The 22,661-nt window shown below is 38.8% G+C and overlaps 2 protein-coding genes and 1 long non-coding RNA gene across 4 annotated transcripts in view; 2 read left to right on the plus strand and 1 right to left on the minus strand.

The window, feature by feature from the left end:
- Positions 1-9,546, plus strand: part of LOC123871877 (Fanconi anemia group I protein homolog) — a 37,862-nt gene extending 28,316 nt beyond the window's left edge. For both annotated transcript variants that reach the window (XM_045915888.1, XM_045915887.1), the window contains 15 exons: positions 418-585; positions 1,011-1,114; positions 1,358-1,515; positions 1,956-2,132; positions 2,555-2,740; positions 3,519-3,757; positions 4,187-4,363; positions 5,090-5,217; positions 5,618-5,814; positions 6,070-6,228; positions 6,409-6,604; positions 7,054-7,243; positions 7,854-8,055; positions 8,655-8,778; positions 9,348-9,546. In XM_045915888.1, the coding sequence (XP_045771844.1) occupies positions 418-585; positions 1,011-1,114; positions 1,358-1,515; positions 1,956-2,132; positions 2,555-2,740; positions 3,519-3,757; positions 4,187-4,363; positions 5,090-5,217; positions 5,618-5,814; positions 6,070-6,228; positions 6,409-6,604; positions 7,054-7,243; positions 7,854-8,055; positions 8,655-8,778; positions 9,348-9,466 (2,524 nt within the window). In that variant the 3' untranslated portion in view covers positions 9,467-9,546. The remainder of the gene's footprint in view (positions 1-417; positions 586-1,010; positions 1,115-1,357; positions 1,516-1,955; positions 2,133-2,554; positions 2,741-3,518; positions 3,758-4,186; positions 4,364-5,089; positions 5,218-5,617; positions 5,815-6,069; positions 6,229-6,408; positions 6,605-7,053; positions 7,244-7,853; positions 8,056-8,654; positions 8,779-9,347) is intronic.
- Positions 9,547-10,379: 833 nt separating this feature from the next.
- LOC123871911 (keratin-associated protein 5-4-like) lies at positions 10,380-11,486 on the minus strand. Its single transcript, XM_045915963.1, has 2 exons — positions 11,132-11,486; positions 10,380-10,548 (listed from the first exon to the last, which is right to left on the minus strand). The coding sequence occupies exons 1-2, from the start codon at positions 11,290-11,292 to the stop codon at positions 10,443-10,445; spliced, it is 267 nt and encodes an 88-aa protein (XP_045771919.1). The 5' UTR covers positions 11,293-11,486; the 3' UTR covers positions 10,380-10,442.
- A 91-nt stretch (positions 11,487-11,577) lies between these two features.
- LOC123871913 lies at positions 11,578-12,893 on the plus strand. The gene is made up of 2 exons (XR_006797371.1): positions 11,578-11,716; positions 12,444-12,893. It is a non-coding gene; the product is annotated as an uncharacterized LOC123871913 (long non-coding RNA).
- The last annotated feature ends 9,768 nt before the right edge of the window (positions 12,894-22,661 follow it).

Raw genomic sequence — 22,661 nt, forward strand, 5'->3', positions numbered from 1 at the left:
GTTCACCCGCTTTCATTCGATCATGCAGAATCATATTAACGTGTTTTATTTCGTCAATAACTTCATTTTAAATCCTTTTTTATATTCCTACTAATATTATAAAGCGAAAATTTGTATGTAAGTCTGGATGTTTGTAATTCTTTCACGCAAAAACTACTGGACGGGTTTGGCTGAAATTCGGAATGGAGATAGTCATACTCTGGATTAACACATAGGTTACTTTTTATCCCGGAAAATCAATGAGTTCCCACGGGATTTTTAAAAAACCTATATCCACGGGAACAAAGTCGTGGGCATCAGCTAATATTATACATAAAGGGTTGCCAACGAATATTTTATACAGTTTTATTACTTTCCTGTAAAGTAGACTTTTTTGACTTGTTTGACGCGCTGTTAAAACTTCACTGACGTCAACAGGGAATCCCTGTACCGCTGTCTAGCGCTGTCTGGATTTCTGACCGTACTGAAAGAGATGAAGCTATCTAAAGGACCTCTATCTCGAAGTCAGAACAGTGACCAGTACAGCGCGAACTCGTACCTAACTCAGCTCAGTGTGGATATACACGCTACTAACCAAGGAACTGCGTAAGTTAACGTTTGCTTCCAAAAGAAACAGAAAAAAACCGGCCAAGTGCGAGTCGACTCTCTTGCAAAGGGTTCTGTATCTGCGAAGGCTACTTGTAATAATTTATTTTGATGTTCAAATGATCTCCAACTGTAGATACCTCCACGAGTTTCTGAGAGTTTAGTTTCTTAAGATAGGAGAAGATAAGAGAGTTTAGTTTCTTCTCTGAAAAATTCAATAACCGTGAATTACAGGTACTTTACAAAATAAATTGAAAATGGTTACGATGGTAACCCTTCGTCTGGAAGTCCGACTTGACTGGTTTTTTTGGGGAAAGACCCGTGCACCCACCGACTTTTCCCACCAGTGGGTGCAAGGGGATTTCCGTCCACCCACTGCTTTAAGGTAGAAATCATATGAATGTTTTTCTCATTTTCTGATCCAGGCTAACATCACGAATGCGGAATGAAACAATTTGCTTGGAAGTTGTGTCCATTTTGCGACGCTGTCTCGTACAAGATGCTGCTGTTAAAAAAGTTTTATACAGAGGCAAGGGTTAAATATATTAATATTTTCAGTCTATATTCTATTCGATAACATATTCTCTATTTATTTATTCTGTTGAGTGCAAAGACCAACCGTCGAGTTTTTTGTTGGATTTTCTCGGTAGGGAGACATTCTTCTTGAGTAGAAACAATGTAGAACCACTTTGAGAGCAAGACCTACCTAGAAGATGCCAATTCACTCTATTAAAGATGCTAAAACGAAATAAGTCTAAAGGTAATCTTACAGGATTGTACGAGTGTACAAAAGACAAGGTGGTACTCCACGAGGCAATCTTGGAAATACTGTACGAGCATCTCTTCAAATATCTGCCGGAAGAGGACAATGAGAAGCCACTGCTACTCGACAAATGTGTGCAAATGACGGGATCTGGGGCAGTTTTAGTTGTAAGTATCATTTTTTTCAAGAATATTAGCCATTTTAATTATGACTGTCATTCCCATTTTCCCCCTACTAAGCGTAAATTTGTGCTAGGGATCTGGCGCAGTTTTAATTGTAAGTTTTGTGTGAATTCGCAAAGTGTGGTTAATCTGAATCGCGGGTTTTTAACAAATAAATGCTTTTGCGATTTTTCATTCAGTTTGCCCGTAACACAGGTTTCCCTAGTACGGGTGTCAAAGCACTCCATCTGGTATTTGAACATCAATATGTTGGAATACTGTAGCTACATTTTATTAAATAAATAAATAATAATATATGTAATGTGTGGGAATGCAAAAAGGCATGATCAATTTGATTAATGAAATAGCCAATAATACTATTTGCAATTATTTCATCTTTTCTTTCGCCCAATTTGATGTTTTAAGATTATTTTTACTTTTCGCAGGAGCCTATAGGCCACCTGCTATTCGCGATAGCACAGTTCCTCCAGCCGATAGAGGAGGAGGACTTAGAGGACGTCCTGCAGAGTCCCAGCGACGACGGTGCGGTGTACTTGCGGAAAAAACTGACTGACATATTGGAGAAGCTTTGCGGAAGCGACTGGTTGAGTCTAGTTGATTTAGTAAGTTATAAACAAATGATAACTTAAGTGTACACTTCTTACGCGATTCTCCATACAAACGTATTGAGCCTATTATTCTATTCATCGTTGTTCTAGAATAGAATTGTTGTTGAATAGAACGTTAGATCTATAACTAAGCCATATATCGATTTATCTCTCCATTATCTATGCCTTACAACAATTAATATAGTAAATTGTATTCATTTTAAAAGTTATGGCCCTTGAAAAATCTCTATTTTAGAGCAAATAATGAGACAACTTTGTGCGTACAATATAAAAAACTAGAAAATTGAAAAATTAACAACTTCATGTCACGCTTTACTTCATAATATGTAATTTCAAATGTCTGTGTAAAAAAATGTTTGATTGCGTACTTATAATATATATTAATTATATAATATGGATTGTCATTGTTTCTCAAGGAGGAACATGGCCTAACAGACTTAACGCCGGAATCTCGAGCAAAAAGCCTGAAAGTACAGCAAGTAATTCAGTGCCTCGAGGCGCTCATAGCACACCGCATAATGCAGTGGAACGCGTTCAGCAGCTACGCTGGTTCTGTGTACTCTTTGTTCCGCGCTTACAATCAACTGATGGACAACACTAAGGTATCCCCAACTTTTTATCACTCCAAACCTACGAATAACATATCTAAAGAAATCTCTTATTACATGAAATCTAATGAGTAACGATCGACATGAAATCTAATGAGTAACGATCGTCTCTATAGAGATTCGTCATCGTTGATATATGTCATGAAATCTAATGAGTAACGATCAACGATGACGAATGAACGTGTAATCTAATGAGGTAATTGGCAATAAAAAAAATTGTAAATATCTATATTTTTAAATTAATTATAAGCAATCGCTTGACCATAATCACATTGATGAATAGTGACGATGTGGCATAAGACGGGACCTAGAATACCTACCTACCTAAGAATAGATACCTATTCATTCTAGTTTTAAAGATACCTGGATTGTGATTGGTAGTAGAACTATTGGTAGTAGTAATTAAAACTGTGGTAGAAAAACGAGGGCCGGAGCTTGATGCTAGACCGAGGTGTTGCGGTCTTGATGTTTTTGAAGTGAATTGGTGAATGTGCTGCCCGGGGTCCACCAAGGCCAGCAGGATATTCGAATCGTTCTGAATTCAAATCGTGTTCTAAGTGACAGCTGCAAAGTGAGTTGCTTTCATCGCAGCTGCCAGTCTTAAAAGAGGCTGCATGCCTCTACATAAGGATGGAAACTCGCCCGATGTCTTGCGGTTCAGTGGTAAAATACTGATATAATTAAATGGTGAAATATAAGTCTGCCAAACGTTACACCCTTCGCCTAGTTAACAAACAAGATGGCACAGTTAGAAATAAATAATCAATTTCAGGGCTCACCAAAAGTAGGCAGGAAAAACAAATCATTAAACGAAACGGGGGAGACGTCGAAAACGCAAAAGTCACAAAAGTCGCAGAAATCGCAACAAGATCCGAAGGGCAAAGGGAAAGGGAAGGGCAAGAGCACCACCACAGTCGCCAATCTGGTGAAGGACAGAGCCGCTCCGTTCAAGCCTTTGCCATGTTTGTGGGACTTGCCGTTTTGTTTGCGGATTCTGGAACTGCTGTACAGGTACACATTTATATTTTACTAGAAGATGCCCGCGGGCGGAGCCGCGTGGATTTCGGTTTCTTTAATCCCGTAAGAACTCTTCAATTTTCCGGGATAAAAAGTAGCCTATGTCCTTCCCCGGAATGTATGCCAAATCTGTACTAAATTTCATTAAAATCGGTTCAGTGGTTGGGCCGTGAAAACTTAGCAGACAGACAGACAGACAGACGGACAGAAAGACAGACACACTTTCGCATTTATAATATTAGTATGGACTAGCAACCGCTAGCAGCTTCGCTCGATTTGTCCGCGTGTATTTAGGTTTTCAAAAATCCCGTTTTGATTTTCAGAGATGAAAAGATTTTATCTGATTCAAATTTTATTATTTTAAATTAAAACTTTGTTAGTAAAATATAGTTACCAATTTCATACATATGATTTTTATTCTAGTGAAACTATACTATGGTCATCTATATCGCAGCGTAATGAAATACGCGGCAAAAGGGACTTCCATTTGTTTGCGCTGCGCTGCGTCCAGTCTGCGCTGCCCGAGAACACTAGCAAGCAAACCGTTAGCACGCACATACTTTACATCGCTACATTGATGTATGACAGATGCGTTTCCAGGTCAGTATTGGTGGTTCAATGTATTGCTATCTTTCTCGCAATGTTTCTTGCTGTAAAGGATAGCATTGCTTTGAAACCTGGCAATTTAGTTCTATATCGAATCGATTCGTATATCGAATAGGCACGATTGTAAGGAAAGCGGACCTTTATGGAGTTCTAAAAGTCAAGTCTGTCAAAAGTAAAGTAAAGTTTCCATTTGTTTGCGCTGTGCTGCGCCCAGTCTGCGCTGCCCGAGAAACTACCAAACAAACCGTTAGCACGCACGTACTTAACATTGCTACGTTGATGTATAACAGATGCGTTTCCAGGTTAGTATTGGTACCTCTAAAAGTAGTGTTTTGCTTTCATATCCTTAGCTGCGAAAAAGAATAGTACTTCTTTTAGACCTGTCAATTTAGTTCTTAAATTAATATGCCAAATAAACACGGAACACGGTAAGGAAAACTGGGTCTTTTTTTGGTGTTACTAAAGCAACGTCTGATAGTTTTTTTTTTTGCGCTGCGTTGCGTCAAGTCTGCATTGCCAAAAATAAGCAAACTGTTAGCTAGTACGTCCTTTGTATCACTACGTTGATGTATAAGAGATGCGCTGTTGCCCAATTAATCGTTAAAAAACGGCTATCTGAAAGCTTTTAGGAGTAAACTTAAGGAATGGGCCATTGAAACAGGAGCCAAAAGGAATAAGCCATTGTATGGTTATAAGTATTGGCTTTTTATTTGTGCATAGATTTCAAGACATGAGAGATTTCGACGAGCACACGACACACGCGTGCCTGGAACTGTTCAAAGTGTGTCTGACGTTGGTGCTCTCGACAAAATACTCGTTGAAAACTGAGAGTGTCCTCAAAGGAATAAGTAAGAGTTTATTTTTTGCCCATTTTACGATTTATTTTTGGTTCAACTGTTCCTTAAAGAGTTTCGAGCTATAGGTGAATTATTATGACAAATCGTCGTAGCGTTCCGTTGCATTCAAACAACTGCTCCGATATTGCGGATTTAAAAATCGGTCGGCTGAGCTACGATCAATATCTAAATATAGTATGTATATAAAGATAAGTCCTGACTGACTCATCAACGCCCAGCCCAAATCCTTGAACCTGAAAATTTTGCACAGAGGTTCCCTCAAAAATGTAGATAAAAAAGAATATATTATTCGCCAGAATTTGACATTAACATGTATTGTTAGGGGAGTACCATACGCAGACAAGACGTCGAAAAAAAATTAGATTTGTTCCTAGCCTGAATACTTTTTTAGCTGGTACAACCGAAGAACCGGAGTCAAAATGTCTAGCAGAAATCATCGAAAAGTTATACGACTCGCTCCAGAAGTTGGAAACGGAAGGAGCTGAGGAAGATTTGGATCTGATCGGAAAGAAGATCTTCAGTATGCTGGTGCAAATAACTACTGTGCTGCTGGAGACGCCTGTGCTTGCCTGCGACGCATTTAATAGGGTAACTCCATTATTATTCACATATCAAAATGTAGTCTAACAACACTATTACGCACGCTCGCACGCACACGTAAATACGTATACGCAACCACATGTACGCATACACGCATACGCACCCACCCATCCGTATGCACGCACGCACACACCTACGCACGTTCGTACGCACGACTATGATTCGCTATCACCAATTTCATCACATTTTCATCGTAATCGCATTCGTCAACACCATCATTATTTATAGTTTTTCTGTTTTCAGATGATAGTAAATCTAGAGGACTACCTGCGGCGCAGCAAACAGCCGGAGATACTGCCGCTGCTGTCTCCGTTGCTGACGGCGGCACAGCGCGAGCAGCAGGAGGCGACGCTGCTGGTCGATGTGCTGACAGACCTGACAGCGGCACTGGGCGTTATAGACGTAAGTAGAACTTGTATGTAACATGTATGTAACTTGAATGTAACTTGTATGTAACTTGTATTCAACATTAAAAAATTAAAACAATAAAAAGTGTTGTCTTGATCAAGCATTAACTAATCCCTAAAAATAAATAAAATTTGGTTAGGATAAGTTTTCAAAAATTGCCATTTCTTTTGACAGGAAGAAAGCAGCTCAGCCGATACGCAGTCGTATTTCCCCACAATAAACTCTAATACCGGTCACACGGCGCTCGGTCTAGTGTGTGCGCACCTTAGTAGCCGCTTCAAATGCACAGAGCACTCCCTAAACAGAGCTCGCGATCTCACCGAAGCTATCAGTATAGCTGTACAATCGCACCAGCAGAGATTAGAGCGGGGTAAGTTTTGAGAATTAAATAACTTGAATTTTTTTTCATATAATATGTTAATAGAAAAACTTGGAACTTCTTGCAATGCAACGCCCCTATTGCTGTTTGTACGCACATGACTGAAAATTTGTACACACTTGAAAATTAGAACGTGGTTTTTGAGCAATTAAGTGTCACTTGCCTTTACTTGCCTGAGAGTTCTCCATAATGTTCTCAAAGGTGTGGGAAGTTTACCAATCCATACTTGACCAGCGTAGTTAGGAAAAAAACGGAACTTCTTGCAACTACTTTAGAATTTGAGAAGTTTCATAATTTGAATAAATGCTGAGCAATGTGTACACCCTTGAGCGGTCGCTTCAACTTAGCTTAAACTAAGTTTTGAGTATTAAGTATCCTGAATTTTTGTAGATGCTTAAATTAACTGTGTGCTTGGTTCAATATCCGCTCATTGGTTGCAGAGCGCAAAGAGCTCTACAAGTCCATAGTACTGCAGCTGTGTCAGTTGACCAGCTGGTCATGTAGTGCGGCCAAGCTGCGCTGCAGCATCGGCGGCGACAGCGACCGCGTACTCAGCATATGCGTCAGAATGTTCTCGATCCTCGCTTCCATGATCAAGACGTTGGATTCCGACATGGCGGAGTTTGTGCGGTGAGTTGCACAACATTTACCACACTCCTATATACGAAACAGTCCTATAGTATGTTTGTTTAAGACCGCCAAGATATGACTATTTGTGGTGATACCATAAGAATTATTGTAACACTATACCTGTGCACCTATCCACATTTATTCAAATAAATATTTTTTTTATTTGAATTTGAAAATGTGTCTGTCAGTCTATTACCTTTCACAGCCTATTTGATACAGAAATAGCTTGCATCCCAGAAATGGGCATAGGATACTTTTTGTGCCGGAAAGTCAGAATTCCCGCGGGGTTTTTAAAAATCTATATTCAGGTGTACGAATTAGCGGAAATCAATTATTTGCTACAAAGATTACTTGCTGCTGAAATAATAAGTTCTCACAGGATTTTAAAAGACCCAAATCCACGCGGACGAAGCCCCGCATATCAGTTTAAAAAAATGTTGATTACTTGCACACAACAGAATAGATTTGTTATTGACTGTAATCTATCCTGGTCGGTATATTGTCTTATTAACTGGTCCAAAAGCTCTTAATAAGCCACCTCCCTTTGAGGACCTAATTTGCGGAGTCGTTCACACAACTCATATATGAAATCTTAATATTTTTTTTACAGACCGGAACTAGAGAGGCTCTTAAAGTTCACGGGGAAAAAGCTGTCCCCAGCGACGGATGCACTGATCACATACGTGGTAGAGGCGTCGGAACAAGAGGAGACGGCGAGCAAAGTTCTGCGACGTACGAAACTCAACCCGAGACTAGTGCTCGAAAGGGAACAGTTCTGCAAGCATGTCATACTGTTTGGGAACAAAGTTAAAGTGAGCACTTAAAATTGTATGGTAGGCATAGATTTATCATAGTAGGTAGATGACAGGTCACGAACAAAATTTCATCGCTCAAGCGACCACATTTGCACACGTACACACGAATACGAAATGTAGAAAAAAGTTTCATAATATCAACAACTAGTTTATTTTAAACCTTCACTTAACATATTTGGAGAGTAATGTTATACATCTTTGTTACCTGTTACCTGCCAAAGCCACGATGATTCAAACTTCATAGTCGCTGATCGTTCCTCCCTGTGTTGGGGACAATGCGCAGAGACACTTTCAGTTTTTATAAAATAACGTAGGTCTAGCCCTCACGGGCTCTTAGGTTGAGATCTATAAAGCGCACTCTGACTTTGCTTAGACTTAAGACAGAGTTAAAACGAGACAGAGATATATCTCTCACATAAATCTGTCTCGTTTTAACTTAATCTCAGTGTTAGACTATGGGCCGATCTCTACAGGGCGATACTATCGCGGCGATAGTATTGTATCGAATTTTGTCACACGGCTTCTCGGATTCTCTCTTCCGTAGAGATGGCGGCTTAGTTCGTAACATCAGGTTACAAAAACTTGTTAATTTGCAGATAAACTTCCAACAATACCTGCCGGAGGGTCAGGCGAGGGACTTCAAAATCAAAGTCAAAAACTCTCCGCAGTTAAGAGCAGGGATAGAGGTCACCGCTGGCGATGATGATAACGCCGATAATGGTAAGATACGCAGATTTATATTCATGATTTTCAGTCTTCGGAAAAGCTGAAAATTATCAATCCAATGCTGAACATATAGGATTAAGGCCGTAGATCAACTGATGCCTTCACAAAAGTAAAAAAATCTATTGAAAGTATATGCTACTGGAAAAAGCATATTATACAATCGAAGATTATGTAAATCATAAAAAAGCATGGATTTGACTCGCTCCAGCAATGCGCGGGACTGCAATTGCTTATATAGTATGGCATATTATTGTAAATTGAACAATTGAAAAGAACAACAGCAGAGTTTCTTGTTGGTTCTTCTCGGTAGGAACGGCATTCCGAATCAGTGGTAAATTATTTTGACGATTCAAAAGCACTTGTAAAAGTTTGCTTGAATAAAACTATATTATATTCTATTTATGATGACAGCATATTAATCTCCTTTTTTTTAATTTGTAATACAAAATTTAAATGCATCTTATTGCATAAATCGATTGAATAATTTTTTTGATAGTTTACCACCTAAGGATTAAATTACCAAGACACTTTTCAAAAAAGGGTAAAATACCCTATTGTTCCAGATGTCAGCATCAACGATGCCAACACCGTGGTACTGTCTGGTGCGAGCGACGATGAGGGCGAGGTCAGCGACCACAGTGATGCAGGACCTTCTACAACGAAGCATAGGAGACTCTCGTGAAATGTGTGTGTGATATTACTCATTGATTTTATAAGCGCCACCCTGAGATATTACTTATAGAAGAAAAAATATATTACATACTTATTTTCATACAATGTTGTTTGCTTTTTTTGATAAATTAAAGCCCCCCAAACTCATATTTTGCGCTGCACGACGCGGTGCGGCATATATCCATACTTCCATACTAATATTATAAATGCGAAAGTGTGTCCGTCTGTCTGTCTGTCTGCTACGTTTTTACGGCTCAACCGCTGAACCGATTTTAATGAAAGGTACCGAGTTAGCTTACATCCCGGGAACAGATATAGGCTACTTTTTATCCCAGAAAATAAAATAGTTCCCACGGGATTCTTAAAGGCTCATCCGTTTATCCGATTTATATGAAAGGTACAGATGTACTTTTTATCCCGGAAAATCAAAGAGTTCCCACGGGATTTTAAAAACCTAAATCCACGCGGACGGAATCGCGGACATCATCTAGTAGTTTATACAAGTTTGAATGGAGCAAGGCGCACTTGTACAATTGACACTTGAACGTGACAGGCGTCGCGCAGCGCAGTCCTCATGCGTTTGGAGCTTTTAATCCGTTGCCTTAATCCCAAAGACATTAAATCATACATGTTACGTCCATTTTACTAGCGTCTATAAACTAAAAAGCCGTATTTTCGGGTATGGATATCAAGTCTAATACCAATATTCCCAATCATTACTGTGAATATGGGTATCAGAAACCCATACGGCCGTATTCACAATCATTACTATGAGGTCTCACAGTGCGCTCGAACGCATAGTGTAGGTTCCACCAATCAGATGACTGAATCACGTCAATTTACAATGATCGCGCGCACTATGAGACCTCATAGTAATGTGAATACGGCCGTATGAGTTCATTCGAAGAAAAAGACCGTTATGGGGTAGTAGACAATTTATTGACCTCCAGAACGTCTATGATATTCACAATTCAGTGTTCTGTAGTTCAGCCACACGCAGGGCCGCAGCAGCTCCCGCACAGGCCGCCGGTACAGCCGCCGATGCACCCGTTACCGCAGCTGAAGTACGACCCGGCGATGCCCCCGCGAGCCCTGCAAGTTTCAATCATGTCATCATGAGTTTGTGTCAACGATAGACTGCGGCGCTGGCAATCAGCGGCTCACTACTGAGCACAGGTGGACGAGAGGACTCGCGCTACCGTGTTTGGTAGCGTGCTCTTGAAAAGATGTCCAGCTGTGGACGCATACAGGCTAATGGAATGGAATGGAATGGAAAATAGATTGGGTTTCTCGCTGGCGATGCGCGAAGCTGGTCAGTGCTGATTCGGGATGCTCTAGCCCTGGTTAAAATCACCAAGAAAGGTATAATTAATGCGTTTTTGCTATTTTTTATTGTCAAAGCTCAGTAAGTTAAGTTTTAGGAATTTAAGTTTTATTTATGAGTATAAGTATTTGTATTCATTCTGTGTTCTGTGTTTGCGCTATAACCATAGTCCCGAATAAAATAAATTTATTTATTTATTTATTTTATTTATTTATAAGAGCCGTACGGATTGATGTTACTAACGTATTGGACTCCTACTTTGTGATTGCCTACACATGTATGCATGAATGAAAATTCGAACAGATATTATCTAGCCACCATGGATGCTAGCCACAAGTATGATGTACTCACCCATGTATGACGCCTATCTCTCCACAGGGCCCCTTGCAGTTAGCGCCTATCGCGTGGACACAGCAGGGTCCCACGCCGCATTGGGCCACTCGAGAAGCAAGAGGGCCGCAGGGACCGGCCATCGGGCCCTGGCAGCCGAGGCAGGCGTATTTTACCGGCATACTTTCAAATTACTGAGGTCTTCCACGATCATGAAAAAAACTACGAAAGCAGTGTTTTTTTATTTCTAAATTTTTATATAAAACAACTTTGGGTATGTATATTTTGTATAGGAATTTTTTAAGTTATTTCTGAATTGACAGCAAATATACATTTTCTTGGGAAACAAGAAAACAATCGATGTACTTCGGATCGGATAGGAAAAGAGGTTTTCGTACCCATTTTTAATTTTATTTTTATTAAAAATGAATACGAAAACCTCTTTTACCTTCTCTGGAAAAAAAGAAAATTCTATGTCAAAGAAGACTTTTTTGATGTTTCCAAGTAAGTATTTTCATAATTTCGATTGGAAAATCTTTTCGGATCGGAGTGATTTAAAATTTATCAGAGTGAAATTCCCTAAAAAAAGTAAATATATAAAAATACGTAAGTAGACACTTGCCTATGTATTTTCGCTATACCTACTCACACAGGGATATCTGGGGGTACCTGCGGCAAACCCAAAACAATATTGACCTGATCATTATCTGCGCCGACAGGATCCAGTAGACATTGACCCAATGTGTGCTGCTGGGCAATAATTACTATCTACACAATCCTCAAATATTTGTATGAAATCTACTGAAAACCCTCAAATGGGCTAAAATTCCAAATAACTTTTGGTCCGATCTGCAGACTTGACCTCGGCTTAATCAAACGAGGCAGTTTGTTTTGTTACAAAATAAAAACTGGCCAAGTGCGAGTCAGACTCGCGCACTGAGGGTGCTCGGGTATTTTTTTCCAAGATTTCGCACGATAAATCAAAAACTATTATACATAAAAATAAATAGAAATCTGCTTTAGAATGTACAGGTAAAGCCCTTTCATATGATACCCCACTTGGTATAGTTATCTTACTTTGAAAATTGAAACACATTTTAATATTTTTTTTAATGATGTAACCACAATTCACGGTTTTCGGATTTATTCCTGTACTTGTGCTATTATACCTACCTACTTACCAAATTTCATGATTCTAGGTCAACGGGAAGTACCCTATAGATTTCTTGACAGACACGACGGACAGACAGACAACGGAGTGATCCTATAAGTGTTCCGTTTTTCCTTTTGAGGTACGGAACCCTAAAATAAACCTTAAAAACTCGTTTTTCAGATCATCAATCCGTATAAAATGTCTGGCGTGCCAACCTGTGGAGTCCCGTGCTGTGGCCAGGTGTGTGGGTGCAGCTACCCGGCGCCGTTCTGCGGCCCGTGTTGCGGCGTGTGCATAGGACCATGCGGCAAGCCCTTCGGCACCTATAGCTGGCGTTTCAGACCGGCCTGCTGATACACAAGCTGGATAGTTTGAAGATCCTAGTCTCAACTGAAATCGTACTTTGCACAGACTAAGTTTCAGTTAAAATGAGACAGATTTGTGTCTTGCATTTAATAAATAATAATTAGTCTGAGCAAAATTCGCTCTCGGCTCTAGATCTCAGTCGTGCATAATGTTTGTTCCTAATGATTCCTAGTGTTTTGATTTTTGTTGAGAGAAAACTGTATTGTCAGTACCAGGCAGCGATGTGCAATTTGATTCAATAAACTATATTTCAGTATGATTTCAGTGATAGTTTTATTTTATTGATCTATATTATAGTATAGATGATTTCATAAAAAAATTATAAGTACCTACTTTCGGCACAGACCTGGATTTTTTGGAAGTCGGTTGTTTTTTTTTAAAGGTTTTTTAAAATTTTAATTCGGTAGCATTGTATTTCTCGGAGGGACGGTACCTTTCAAGGATTATGGGAGGAACTACCATTTTAATTCGGTAGCATTGTATTTTTCTCGGAGGGAACTCAGGTAAAAAAATACCCATGGTACCTTCCAGGGAACACGGACAAACTGAATAACCATACAAAAGAAATCCTCAACTTAAGAACACCACTAAGCTCAAGGGCTTCGCTAAGGGTACGCACACTACTTTGGCTACTGGACTGGACGTTTGAGGAACTCATGGGGATCTGGAGTCTGGACCTACCAGGGAGTGGACATTCGGGGAATCGGACCTTTCAGGCCATAAGAACGGCACTAATCTCTAGCTCCGTGAGGAATTCTACTGTCTAAGAAGGTCTGACGAATTCTACATGGTGGTAGAGAATGGGGGTGGGGTATAGAGTTGTAGACATTATTATTATTATTATTATGCCTTTATTTACTCCTTATCTTTAAGTACAATAGGTTTTCTTACAACTATATAGCTATTTATTCTACAATTTTTACCTTTATTTTATGTTAGTTTTGTTAGTAAGTACAATTGTGTTTTGTATGTGTGTGTGTTCATATGTTATGTATTGTACAGTGTTAGTTAATAAAATCGTTAGTTTACAAATGTTTAAAACTACTTAGTATATACCTACATTTATATCTATTGCTATATACATATATTATTATTGTGTAATTATTTGTAGAGTTTGAATTTTGTAGAGTTTTATTTGAGAGTTGGAATTGTTTGTAGAGTTGTAGACATAGTTTCATTAATTCGGTCTAATCATAAACTTGTTGTGCGGAGTGAGTTTAGCTTCCTGGCTACTTGCAATCTTACTATCCTAATCTAGATTGTAAAACTAGCCTCGTGTTACCCGAGGAATAACGATAGTATAGGGAACTTATTGGTTCCTACCTACTTGGTAAAATAAGGAAAAACAGATAGGTACATTCAAACATTTTATTCAAATTTTAACATTCACCAACATCTTCAAATTCACAACTTGACGTCGTCGCTGTCAGCGTGCTCCAATCCGACGTTACACAGGACATCAGCACGGACCACAGGGTCCGTAACATGGGCCACACGGTCCGCTTGGACTAGGGCACGGACCGCTCGGACCGCATGGATTAGGGCATGGACCACATGGTCCGCATGGACCGGAGCACGGACCGCACGGACTGTAGCAGGGACCGCATGGATTAGGACACGGACCGCATGGACTAGGACACGGACCGCATGGACTGGGGCACGGACCGCAACAGGGAGAAGGGCATGGACCACAAGGACCGCACGGTCTAGGGCAAGGGCCGCACGGGCCACAGGGACCACACGGGCCACAGGGACCACAAGGGCCACAGGGGCCGCATGGGCCACAGCAAGGGCCACATGGCCCACAGGGGCCGCACGGGCCGCAACCGGGACCAAAAGGACCGCAACACACCATTTTCACTATAGGTACTGTTTATTACACTTTAAAAAAATTTGTATTCTAACAATAAATTTTACTTGGTAATTTTGTGATTTTTTTTTAACTTTATTTTCAAAATTTCAGGTTTTTTTTATTAAAATAATGTACTCTGTGTAGAGGTCAATATAAAACTGAAAATTAATTATTTTTATGGCAGCATTCTTCTTTCTTCTAAATTTGAATTCGAAAATTTCAAACTTTTTTTGATAGAAGAACATGCCAGTACCTACTTATTGGCCGGTACACAAACCTAACTTTAGCGACTCTATAGATGTAGTCATCAATATAGAATTTTTATCGAATTACTAGGCATATACGCGGCGTGTGCAACTACATATTATACGCTAAAAACAGAATGTCCCTTTGTTTTAGTGGTCTAAAACTATCTTCGCATTATTGTTTTTCATAAACTTTCTTTGAAACCGGTTTGGGGCACATCGGTTGGATGGTTTCAAAGTCTAACGGACATAGGTAGAAACCATGTAGAAACATTTTTGTATTTTACCTAGTTGGAGGATTGATGTATTTAGTAGACTGGTTTTCTTGATTCAAAAACAAAAAAGTACCTATCTACAACTGACAACAAGAAGAAAGTTCAAATCAACGATGTTCCATTGTACGTTTTCCTAATTCTTTAGGGGAAAAATTAGGAACACATTATTTTGTAATGCTAAAAAAAATTGGTCATGCTTCTATTTATTCTGATTTCCGAATGAGATTCCGGATGTTTGAGACCGGCCTTAGCTGTTGTAAAACATTACAAAAGTTTGCGTGATAATTCTTAAAATTATTACGTACTAGAAGATGCCCGCGACTTCGTCCGCGTGGACTTAGATTTTTAAGATCCCGTGGGAACTGTCTGATTTTCCGGGATAAAAAGTTGCCTATGTCAATTACAGGTACGCAAGCTACCTCGGTACCAAATTTCATATAAATCGCTTAAGCGGATGGGTTTTGGGAATCCCGTGGGAACTCTTTGATTTTCCGAGATAAAAGCTAACCGTTCACCAAACGTCAGAATCGGTTAAACTATTGGACCTTGAAAAGTAACAGACAGGGAGACACACTTTCGCATTTATAATGTTAAGTATACTTATAAAAGTAGTATGAACAATCTAATACACTAGTGGAAGTAATATGATATAGTCTTTAACTTTGCTTAGTCACATTTCCAACTCTATGAACTCAGTATAAGTATGACACGGTATTGTTACTGGTAGCAGTATGATCTCAACTTCTCAACGACTTTGTAATCTAATATCGGAACCTTGGAAATAATTTATGTTAAATTCCTGTGAAAATCATACTCAACACATCCTGCCACGGAATGGATTAAATCTCGGAAACTTGCGTAAGCTCCACGCTTAGGTAATAAGGGAATGGGTATATTGTCATCATCCTAATACGTATATTGCGTATCACACTAATATTATAAAGAAGAAAGTTTGTATGTTTGTGTGTGTGTATGTTTGTTACTCCTTCACGCAAAAACTACTGGACGGATTGGGCTGAAATTTAGAATGGAGATAGATTATACCCTGGATTAGCACATAGACTACTTTTTATCCCGGAAAATCAAAGAGTTCCCACGCGAATTTTAAAAAACCTACATCCACGCGAACGAAGTCGGGGGTATCAGCTAGTAGCATATAGTTACTACTTTTTTTTTAACGAGGGGGAAATTTTAAAATACCCGATCGGGTTATGTGGAATTTCTATCCATTAAAACCCTCTCGGTGGCCGAAGCGAAGCCTGGGCAGGTCATCTAGTGGATATTATTTTATTAGCTCATAGAGTAGAGGAAATCCCTACTGTATCACTTAAGTATATAGATACTCATATTATAAAGAGGTAAAGTTTGTAAGTTGGTTTGTAGGAAATAGTCTTTGGAACAACTGAACCGATTTCGAAAATTCTTTCACCAGTAGAAAGCTACATAATTCCTGAGTGATTTTTTATTTTATTTTCAAAAATATTAGAGATCCATATGAAAATTGTATTAAGCTACCCGTGCGAAGTCGGGGTGGGTCGCTAGTTAAGTATGAACGGGAAATGTTAAGAATGACACAAGAGTAAATTCCTTGGCAATTTATGAGCTTTCCACTAGAGGCACTAGTAGTTAGTTGTAACTTGTATCTAAGTAATTGGAAATAACAAAAACTACAACGGATGTAGAAATGTAGGTATTAATTAGACTACAGCATGGTTAGGTAATTCCGATGTTTAGTTAGTGCATATTTTACAATACCCTTTCATCATCAATAAGGCGGCTCAACTCGCCTGGAGGTGGCATCGTGTTCCATTTTCTTCCGAAATCTCCACATACAAACACAAGATGACGCTAATAGAACACAGACGAAGGATTCTACAGCTACTAAGTAACTCAATAAAATGAATAAAAATAAAAAAGCCTTTTAATTCTCATATTCCTTAATTAGTTGAAACTCCTAAGGTTGAAAGAACATCACCTCTCCGCACAGCGTGATTTCGATTTTCTAGACCGCTGTTCTAAATAAAGGTCGTCCCAAACAACTGGTAGTTACAACTTTATGTTATGCCTACATAAGCATATTATGACGCAAGCATTACACAGTTATGACGAAATATTAGATACCCCTGTAAAACTATGTGGCTTTTTATATGAGTCACTATTATAACTAAATAAGAAGGAATAATGCAAGAGCCACACATTGAAACTTTTTAATAGAAATAAAGTTTAAATTTAAAACCACAATTATTATAGAAATATAGGTATGTATACCTACAGACTAGGTACTAATTTGAAAAAAAAAATATTACGTGTCCAATCAGCATTTGCCATTCCTGTGCTAATTTTCCCAACACAGGTAATGTGCAGGTTTTCTGTGGAGCCACAAGGCATCAAAAATGCACGCATACCTATCAACATCACTATAAATTATCACACGTTGATCATTTGATCAATTTGCCGGTCAGAATCTGCTAAGGCAGGTCCCGATGCTATGGAACGGTTGCATTGGTCCACGCTCTAACCTTATAAAGATTAACTGACGGACGGCATCTTACATCAACTAACTCGATTAAGTTTTTTCAACATCGCATGTAAATTTCTTACTGGGTAATTAATCCTTTTTACATAGAGATGGGACAACTCAGAGTAGCGTTTTTCTTTAGATTAGAGGGTTTCCTTGTGATTTTCGCCCGACTGCGGCAAAGCCAAAAGGAAGGGTTATGATTTTAGCAGTCTATGTATGTATGTTTGTATCCAGATTCTGTGTGTTCCACCGTAGTGCCTAAACTACTGGGCGGATTTTGATGAATGAGGTGCCAATTGATTCGTTGTAGAGGTCCGGGTGACATAGGCTATATTTTATACGAAAAGAATGACCTAACGGATGTTTCTTAAAAAAAGTGAAGCTCTCCACAATTTTTTTTGCTATTGTATCGAGTGAGGTGGCAAATGAAAGAGGAAAAAATTATGAGCTCATGAGAATAAATGTACAACAGCATTACCATAAACCAAGAGACAGAAAAAAAATTACTCTAATATTTCAGCGTTTATTAAGACGATTGCAGTCGGGTTTTTTTCAACTTTATCTTGTTGTTATCATAAAAAGCGCATTTTATTGTAACTTATTTCTACTGTAAGCACAGAAAACCGGCATTTTGCACGATAAATCAAAAACTATTATGCATAAAAATAAATTTTACTGGAACAGTGCAGATCTTATTCGTACTTAGGTACTCGGCAGTACGCACTCAATTACGAAAGTTATGTACGATCTAGGTAGCTACGATACAATTTTATTTTAGTCGCCATCTTAATCTCACTTTATCCTATCTATCACTAACTTAACATTTAAATATCCATGTTGTTATACGATTTTTGCAAGAGTCGGCGGTGGGTTAGGCAACACATTTTTTACTGCATCGCTTTTCTAGTGAATCGGATGCCCGTTTTTTGTGCGCATCTGTTTTTAGTATGTAGTATGCTAATTATTTATGTGGAAACTCAATTCTAGGTGTAACGCAATGACTTGATATTACTGAGAAACGTTTTTTACTGCTATTAGCTCGTATCTCTTGCATATCTACCCACAGTTTGTTAACCGGTGTGCTGGGAAAACTTCTGAATTCCTGATTTTTAGGTCGCACAGATCTCCGGAATGGAGTGGAGAAGTCTCTATGATAACAACTTAAAAACGTAGCTTTCTTACACGACTGCCCTAAAGTAATGTTTACATGGGTTCATTTTATCTATAATAAGTCAATACATAGAAGTCATTGTAGTAATTAGGTACGTAAATCCATGCCAGTGATAGTACGCGACAGATCGAGATGGCAATCGGGGTGGGCCGTGGGGTTTGGGGACGCTCGCACACCTGCACTGCGCACAGCCTCCGCGCTAACAGCACAGGTGACGTGCGGGTGTGTGGGGCGTCCTCCTGCCTCATACTTCGTTTGCCATCTCGTCCTGTCGCGTGCTACACATAAGTATCACTGTTTCATCGTGTTAAATTCTTCTAAACATCTCGTATGAAATGGCTCATTTTAGTCCCTTGCTGAATCGCTATCTTCCATACTTCAGTAGGTACCTACCATAACTGAAACCCGCAAATTTTTCGAAAATGACAGCTGTGCATTCGGAAAATCAGCTAAAAAGTAGTGCCGATATTATGCTGTTATGAATATCTGTATTTACCGGGAATTTGGATTCCTGGTAGGTATTTATTGCTAAGTAATTACAGTTTGAAGTTTAATTGAGGACAACTTCTGCGAAATATTGCTGTCAGCTGGTTGTAAGCAATAAGCACTTTCTAACGCCTCGGTGTAGGTATGTGGATTGTGGAATAGGCATGATAGGTACCTAGCTAGTTACAAATAACGATGCTCCCGGCTGTACTCACGTGGTTAGTCGTCGTAAGCCCGACTAATTCCGAACCGGGGTCCTTTTTCGGGTTCCGTACCTCAAAAGGAAAAACGGAACCACTTTGTTGTCTGTCTGTCCGTCTGTCTGTCCATCGCGTCTGTCAAGAAAACCTATAGGGTACTTCCCGTTGACCTAGAATCATGAAATTAGGCAGGTAGGTAAGTCTTATAGCACAAGTAAAGGAATAAATATGAAAACCTCGAATTTGTGGTTACATCATTAAAAAAAAATTAAAATGTGTTTCAATTTTCAAAATAAGATGACTTTACCAAGTGGGGTATCATATGAAAGGGCTTTACGTACTTATACAATTTAAAACAGATTTTTATTTATTTTTAAGTAAGTATAATAGTTTTTGATTTAACATGCAAAATTTCGAAAAAAATACCCGAGTACGGAACCCTCAGTGCGCGAGCCCGACTCGCACTTGGCCGGTTTTTATAGGGACTTAGCTCGCAACGCGTCGTATGAGGGTGGCTGAGGAGCATCAGCTAGATTTGTAATGGAAATTACTCGACAGTCACGATAGTTCATGGTAGTTCAAATTTAAACCTAGGTAGGTACTAACTTTATAAATTCAGTGAGTTTCTCTCTTACTAGAAGTCTTGTAATTTATTGTTCAGTTTGTACATGTATAAATATCGTAAGTTAGACGTATGCTTAGAAATAGATCGACGAAGCTCGCGAAAAATGTTCCATATTTAAACAACTTCTCAGAATATTGAACGAGGAATTTGGCAACAATTTTAAATTCCTTGTTATATTAGTTGTGAGTAAAGAATATTTTTAAACGAAGAGATCTGTGGGTGTATCTTTGAAGGATAGAATCCGCAACAAGGAAATCCTTCAGAAAACGAAAGTGAAGTTACCTTACCGAAACAGGCCAGAGGATCAGCAAACAAAAATGGTGTGGCCAAGCAATAATATTATGTCATCTCATCATCATCATATCATGTCTTATTGTATAATAGGTAATATATCATAACATTATAACCGAAGGCAGTTAGGGCAGACGTATTCGTGAGTGAAGATCGAGTACCGGTACATACAGGTGTAACCCAGAACGTTAGCAAAAACGAAGACAGATGATGGAACTGATGATTACTGATAAGGTGCCATAAAAAACTACGAATAAAAATCTTAAAAAATCCTGTATTTTACTTGTATAGTACGGAATATTATTATAAATAGAACAATTGAAAAGAGCAATCGTCGAGTTTCTTGCTGTTCTTCTCGGTAGGAAGAGCATTCCGAACCAGTGGTAAATTATTATTTGACGATTCAAAAGCACTTGTAAAAGTATATTGGAATAAAAATCTATTCTAATCTATTCTATTCTAGTCTATTCTACTCTACTCTCCTCTCCTCTACTCTACTCTACTCTACTCTCCGCTACTCTACTCTAATCTACTCTACTGTACTCTACTCTATTCTATTCTGTTCTATTCTGTGGTGGGTTGGTGACGCGCTATCTGCCAAGCTTAGACGCATATAGTAATATCATGCGCATGGATGAATAGATGCGTCGATCTATTTATTTAGATCTTCTTCTTCTTCTCTTGTCCTTGATCCCAAGCTATGTGGGGTCGGCACAGCATGTATTTTTCTTCCACTCACTTCTGTCATACGTCAACGCATTTTCTACCCCTTTTACACACATCCTCTTTCACGCAATCCATCCTTTTCTTTGGTCTGCCAAAAGAAAAAAGAGGAGCTTTTTTCCTTTACACATACATATTTAACATTCTTCTAGTGACATGATTTATTTATTTAGTGTATGTACGTAATTAAAATATCAGTAAATTAAATATCAGAACATTGCGTGAGCCTAAACCATTCCATTTTACCCTCGATTCGACGAAACTTTGCGCCTCTGTCTCCTCGAAACATAAACCAATTTACGTTGAACTCTTGTAATTATATTTCATTTCTGTTGAATTCACGCGTTTTGGTTTCGACACTGCAGGGGTAACATTTCATAGAATCCTGTAGTAGGCGAACGGTTCAGGCCTTCCACGAAAATTATGAATAGTATAATTTTTATTTTTTCCCCCCATCCATATGAATTGTGGTCTGGGGATTTTGGAAAGCTATTTGAACGTACTACCGAACTGTTGACGTCACGTTCTTTTTTTCATACAGAGCTTTATAAGAATTATTTCGTACATTCGTGAACTAAAGGTTGACAGAGGAACTAATTGCGCGGCAGCATTGACCACCAAGCCTAAAGTCGTTGATGTCCTTTCCACCAATGCTATGTGGAGCAATGAAAATGATTGGTGGATATCACACACGTCAATAGCAATATAGCATAGGACATCTCTGGTGGAATAGCAGCTTTAGTCCGCCACTGTGTTCTGGGATTCCAATCTATGTACCTATGCATATTTTATTGTAGTATTCCAATCAGTAATATCACCCAGTTGAAGTGTAGGTAAAAACACTATCATAAAAAAAATATAAAAGTAAGGAAAGATATACCTACCTAAGTATATTCAATTACTTAGGTATCATTTCAAGCCGGTCGGTGTGATTGCATTTAAACTACTTATATGAAAAATAATCAGGTATATTAGACCAAATATTTACTAGTTACAATATTACAGAACTTTCACAATATTATTAGAGTTGTTTTAGAAAAACATTTTCTTCGAATTTCCTTTTTTAAGAATGTTTGAGTGTAGGTGCGGTTTGCATGTAAGAGGAAGCTGAAATTGAATAAAACATCATTATAATACTTTTGTGGGTTATCACAAAATATAAAAAGAAAAGTCCTAAAAGCTAATTAAAGCCCGCGACTCCGCCGCGTGAATTAAATACTTGGGAACTCTATCTTTCTGGATCACTTAGTATCCACAGGATACTACCTATCTGTCTAAATATCAGAAATCGTTGAGCCAAATTTTGTCAAGATCAGGTTAGCAAGTCAGCAATTGACAGTGCCGTGAGAAGGTAAGGAAAACGCTTTCGCATTTATGAACTACTAGCTGATGCCCGCAGCTTCGCCCGCGTGGATTTAGGGTCTGAAATCCCGTGGAAAAGTTGTCACAAAGTTCCTCTATCGATTAAAAAAAAAATTACGCAAATCGGTTCAGAAATCTCGGAGATTTCGGTGTACATAGGAAGAAAAACACAACTCCCTTTTTGAAAGTCGGTTAAAAAAGTAGCCTATGTTACTCCCTGATCAATCCTCTACTTGTCTGTGAAAACCCCGTCAAAATCGGTCCAGCCGTTCCGAAGATTA

Source organism: Maniola jurtina, chromosome 14 (genome assembly GCF_905333055.1).
Source record: "Maniola jurtina chromosome 14, ilManJurt1.1, whole genome shotgun sequence".
Lineage (NCBI taxonomy): Eukaryota > Metazoa > Arthropoda > Insecta > Lepidoptera > Nymphalidae > Maniola > Maniola jurtina.

What these genes read in the sequence shown, in the direction of transcription:
- LOC123871911 (XM_045915963.1), bottom strand. Translation starts at nt 11,292, where the DNA reads ATGCCGGTAAAATACGCCTGCCTCGGCTGCCAGGGCCCGATGGCCGGT. An exon ending in GAGATAGGCGTCATACATGG is followed by an intron (nt 10,549 to 11,131) that starts GTGAGTACATCA and finishes TGAAACTTGCAG; the next exon opens with GGCTCGCGGGGGCATCGCCG.